General features: G+C 41.7%; 1 protein-coding gene across 1 annotated transcript in view; it reads left to right on the top strand.

Annotated features, from left to right (window-relative positions):
• Positions 1-2,298, top strand: part of LOC123111767 (3-ketoacyl-CoA synthase 17) — a 4,257-nt gene extending 1,959 nt beyond the window's left edge. The window contains exon 2 of the mRNA XM_044532622.1: positions 1,569-2,298. Within this exon, the coding sequence (XP_044388557.1) occupies positions 1,569-2,061 (493 nt within the window). The 3' untranslated portion in view covers positions 2,062-2,298. The remainder of the gene's footprint in view (positions 1-1,568) is intronic.
• Positions 2,299-5,394: the final 3,096 nt, after the last annotated feature.

Genomic DNA, 5,394 nt, shown 5'->3' with positions numbered 1-5,394 from the left:
CATCATGGCTTATACTCACACCCACAACTAGGGTTTTCAAGGTTAACCAAAATGTAGGTTGTTTTAAACACTCTCATTGCATTTTTGCTGATGTTGCTTCTATTTACACCCTCACTTATCCATTAAGAGTTGAGCCTATAACCTTAGTATCCATTGTATCCATTGATCTTCTTAAGGTGTATTTTTTTGCGGGTGGATCTACTTAAGTTGTAGAATCACTAAGGACTATGACAATGACATTTTACACTTTAATTAGTTGCTAGAGTCTACATCTTGGAACGAATTACTACTACATGTTGAAACATTGTGCAACAAAAGAACATGGGCAACTTAAGAAGATAAATCATGGGACCATATAGTCGGGTTACTTTTTCAATCATGGATGCGGTTGCTAGGGCAAAAAATAAAAACATTGCCATAATGTCCTCTAGGCATCTAGCTTAGAGATCCTCATAAAGAAACTGGGACCTCTTCTTTTTTTTCGAAAAGGGATGTCACTGGCATGTGCATTGATGGATGTACATAACCATGGATAAAACATCTCCACTACTAAAGGTGAGTTGGAAATTGTACGTTGGTACATCCAACTCCCCCTCTATCCCCTCCCCACGTCCTGCATTAACTCAATCAAATTAAATCAAATTTTATCAAAACCTCAAATAAATCAAAAAAAAAAAAATCTTGCCTTCCCCACTCATACCCAAATCTAATCAAATCTTACTAAAACCTCACCTAAAATAAAACTTTCCTTTGCCTCAACAACCCATACTCAAATCAAATCTTATCAATATGATGGGTGTAAGATTTATGTCGGACATGATAGATGTTGAACCACTAGAATATAAATGTCCCTATTGCGACGCTTGGGTAATTAGTTGTTATGTCGTTATATTGTGCAAAAGGAAAAAAAGATTCGGATCAAACAAGATAGAGAAACAAGCAGAAGATATCTCATTTTCTCGGTCTATTAGTAAGAACTGATTTCGAACCTATAATGCTTAGTTGGCGTTTGTCGAATGAAGAAATGGCCTAAACTTGAATTTTTAGGGTTTTAATTTCCTTGCTGATTTTGGCGCTATGACCTAAATTTAGTTTCCGAGCTTTGGGACGATGCTTTCCATTTCCTGAATTGCACAGACAGTACTACTGCGGTATTCTGCACACACGTATAGATGTGGACTTGACTTTTGGTTTCAGCATATGAGGCGGTAGCTTCAAACTTAATTAATGTCGATCGTATACTTGCTAGTACGTACTTGAGGTTTTCAATAGCGAGCGTAGCACACCCACACCCCACATGCATCTTCAGAGAAGCAGCAGCAAAACTTAATGGAATCGTACGTGATCACTCTGTGTCTCTAGCCTAGCCTTCAATGGATGCACGGTCATTTTTTTTTCCCATTCTTGTTGACACTGTATGATCGTTGTTTAATGTCTGTTTACTACGGAGCATCTACATGAATTTCACCAAGATCGATCCGGCATGGTGCAAAGCTTCAAACATTTACTTCTTTGGGTACATGGTCGGTCTCACCGGACGCGCGGGCACGTGGTCGTTGGGCATGCAGGTACGTGTACCGGGTGGCGTGGGCGTACAGCGGCGGCAACCCCAAGGCGGCGGCGGCGCTGGTGCCGGACTTCCAGCGCGCGTTCGAGCACATGTGCATCCACTCCGGCGGCAAGGCGGTGATCGACACGGTGGCGAAGCTGTTGGGGTTCGCGCCGGCGGTGGTGGAGCCCGCGCGCGCGACGCTGCACCGCTTCGGCAACACCTCCAGCAGCCTCGTCTTCTACGAGCTGGCCTACTTCGAGGCCAAGCGCCGCGTCCGCGCCGGCGACCGCCTCTGGATGCTCGCCTTCGGCACCGGCTTCAAGGCCTGCAGCGTCGTCTGGCGCGCGCTCCGCGACTCCGGCCCCGACGCCGACAACCCCTGGAACGGCTGCGCGCACCGCTACCCCGCGGCATTGCCGGTGCCCACCCCGCGCAGGCAGAACTACCAACCCCAGCCCGAGCAGCACCAGCAGCAGCAGCAGCAGCAAGAGGAGCAGAAGAAGCTGTGAGACACCCATACCGTACGTACGTCGCCGTCGATCCATCGGCCGAAGAATAAATTGTGCTGTTTCCACCGTGATCTATCTTATCTAAGTGGTTGCATAGTCATGTTTCGATCGATCGATGACCAGATTACGCTGATGTATTTTCATTCCAGTCACGTACAACGTCTTTATTTAAGCAAACATTCAGTGGCCGTCTCAACCTTGCTACATATAATTTCAGCTAGTTATGTTGTGCTAAAACTGGACACTTTCGATACTGCAATTGAAATTTTAGAAACGCTTGGGATCACCCGGCCGGATCCCACGTTTGCGTCTACCTCCTTCTTTTCCTGCCACGCGTCCTCTCATTTTCGCTTTGGGACCGGCTAAGGGTCAGCTGACTGGACTGAAATTAAATTTTCCGTCAGTCGATTTCTGTCATGTGACGTTGGTATCACCATTCGTGCATGTGCGCGTGAGTAGCAACACACAACGCGCTTCACCCGGCCCTGTGCACTACGCTGACGGAAAGGACGAGCGTGCAAGGTTGAAGGGAACGGCTCGCTGCCTCACGCAAAGCGGAAGCGAGCCAGCATGCCGCCATGCATGTATAGACACAAACAGTACAAGCTAGCTAGGGGCTTCCAAGTAAAAAAAATGCTAGCTAGGGGCTATCGTATCACTACACATATCCCATGCATTTGTGTAGTTAAAGAGAAATGAAAATATATAAAGAAAACCAAAATGAAAAATAAATAAATCATGGCAAAATTTGCACACATTTTACATAGAAATTGTGTTTTTTATAATATGCAAGAATAAACCTATAATAGTATTTCATAAAATGAAATTTCCTAAGAAGGATCGAATTAATCAAACAAAAACTTAAAGAAAATCAAAATATGAACTTTTCTATGAAAGAATGAATTAGTGGTTTTGGTATTACCCATTAAGAAGAAAGAAAATAAAAAATAAAATCAAAACAATGATATTTTCGAAGGAAGAATAAGTTAGTGACATTGGTGTTACCCTTTAATAAGAAATAAAATGAACTAAAAACTAAAAAAATGAAAACAAATTGCACACAATATACACAAAAATTGTACTTTTAAAATATATGCAAGAATAAGCATATAATAGCGAAGTTTTCGCAAAAAAATAATCCTAAGAAGGGATGAGTTAGTGGCGTCGGTATTGCATAAAGAGGAAAGGAGAATATAATGATAACTAAAACAAAATTAAAATAATGAAGTTTTATGTGAAACAATGAATTAGTGGCACTTCTATTACACTTTGGAAGAAAGAAAAGAAAAGTTGCACACAATTGCACTAAAATTTCACTTTTCTGTATTATGCAAAATATACTCATATAATAGTACAATTCTTTCATACATTTTATAGTATTTGTACGCATATATTTTACATTCATCCAGCATCCAAAAACAACCACACACAAAAATACAACTAATAAAAAGAAGAATAATAACAAGAAAACACAAATAAGGGCAGAAAAAAACAAAGGGAGAGAGGGCTGGGGCGCACATGTAAACTTGCGCATGACTGTGCACCGAAATTGCACTTAATCGTAATATGAAAAAATAATCATATAATCATGAAATTTTGGCACATATTATATAGTATTTGTTTGTATATAATTACACTCAGCCAAAAACCCACAAAAAAATCAATAAAGGGCAGAAAAAGGGTAAAATAAAAACACATGGAAATAGAAAACAAAAATAAAACACCAACAAAAGAAAGAATTAAATTTCCTAAGGAAGAATGAATTAGTTGCATTGTATTACAATTTAAGAACAAAGAAAAGGGGAAAAATAATCTAGAATAAACACTGACAAAATTTGCACGAAATAACATTAAAATTGCGCTTTTTAAAAATATGCAAGAATAAGCATATAAAAGGGGAAGTTTTGCAAAAAGCAAATGAATAGTGGAAATGGTATTAACATTAATTAGAATGAAAATGAAGTAAACACTAAAACATTATCAAAATAATGATGTTTTCTGAAAAAGAATGAACTAGTGGCGTTGGTATTTCTTTTGAGAGGGGAGATTTGAAAAAAAAACTTACGCACAACTTTGCACCCAGATTGCACTTTATCATAAAAATAATCATATCATCATATAATTACACTCAGCCAAAAATCCACAAAAACAAAAATAACAATAAAGAAAAAAAACAAAAAGGAAAAATGCAACCCAGAAGAGCTAAAAAGAGCCCAAGAAGCAATTCGACTGACCCAAAATAGGGGTCAATCGATTCCACAGAATCCAACTCACCACCAAAATTACACTGAAAAAAAAAACAGCACACATCTCAAAGCAGAATCAAATGGTCACAAAATTGACTGACCCAAAGTGAAAATTTCAGCTGACTGACGTATAGCTAAAACGTTTCGCTTTTCCTTTATTATCTATCCATACTCACGCGAGGAGCAAGCAGCAGCAGCACGCCTGAGAGGCATTGAGGAGGTTGGGGCCTTGAAATTGTGGCCATGGAGTCGCCACCTCTCAAGCGCCTTGACCTGACAGAGCCAGAGCAGTCTCCACAGGATGGCGGCACCTTTCGATCCTCCGTATCTTTCCTTCATCTTCTGCTCCATCTCTCTCCCTTCTCAACAGCAAGCAGCAAGCAGTAGCAGCAGCATGCAGCGATCCGCAGAAGAGGCGGCAATAAGCCGCACGCTACTCCGGCGATGTTGTCGGTGTTGCGACCACAATACATGATGGACTCGGACATGGCAGGAGATGCTTTTGCGGTAAGGGACCTATTGCAACTGCAACAAGAATCTTGTTGCAATGGTGGCAAACACCACTCAATAAGGGTCCTGTTACAATTGCGGCGAGGATCTTGTTGCAATGGCAACGTTGGCGGCCATGAGTCGAGATGCTTTTTGCAACAAGGCCGCCGTTGCAATAGCAACATGGGTCTTGTTGCAATGAGCAAAATAGAGAAGAGGAACTCACGAATACGATCATATGGCGAGCATCTCCTGATTAGACGGTACGCGACCCTGTCGACATTTGAAAAATATTAGCCGGCCGTCGCGTAGCACACCCCTTGAAATTTACAACCCTGAAATTTACACACACAAACACCTCCCCTGCCATCTCTCTAAATCGGTGAAGCACCAGAATTTTTGGGCGAGCCCTACACCCCCACCCTCGAACCGTCAAGTTTCATACTTGCCTCCGTCGGCTGCCACCGACTGCCGAGGCCTTGCTGGCATCCCTGAGCTTCAGTGCACCCAGCAGCTGCTGCTTCCTTCCCCAAAAAATTAAATGACCTAAAATTTCAGATTCAGGCAACTGACATCCAGCTAATTTGGATTTGTAAGG

The sequence above is a fragment of the Triticum aestivum genome, chromosome 5B (genome assembly GCF_018294505.1).
Source record: "Triticum aestivum cultivar Chinese Spring chromosome 5B, IWGSC CS RefSeq v2.1, whole genome shotgun sequence".
NCBI lineage: Eukaryota > Viridiplantae > Streptophyta > Magnoliopsida > Poales > Poaceae > Triticum > Triticum aestivum.
Note: the sequence above shows the minus strand (reverse complement) of the source record. Positions and strands in the feature narration are given on the sequence as shown.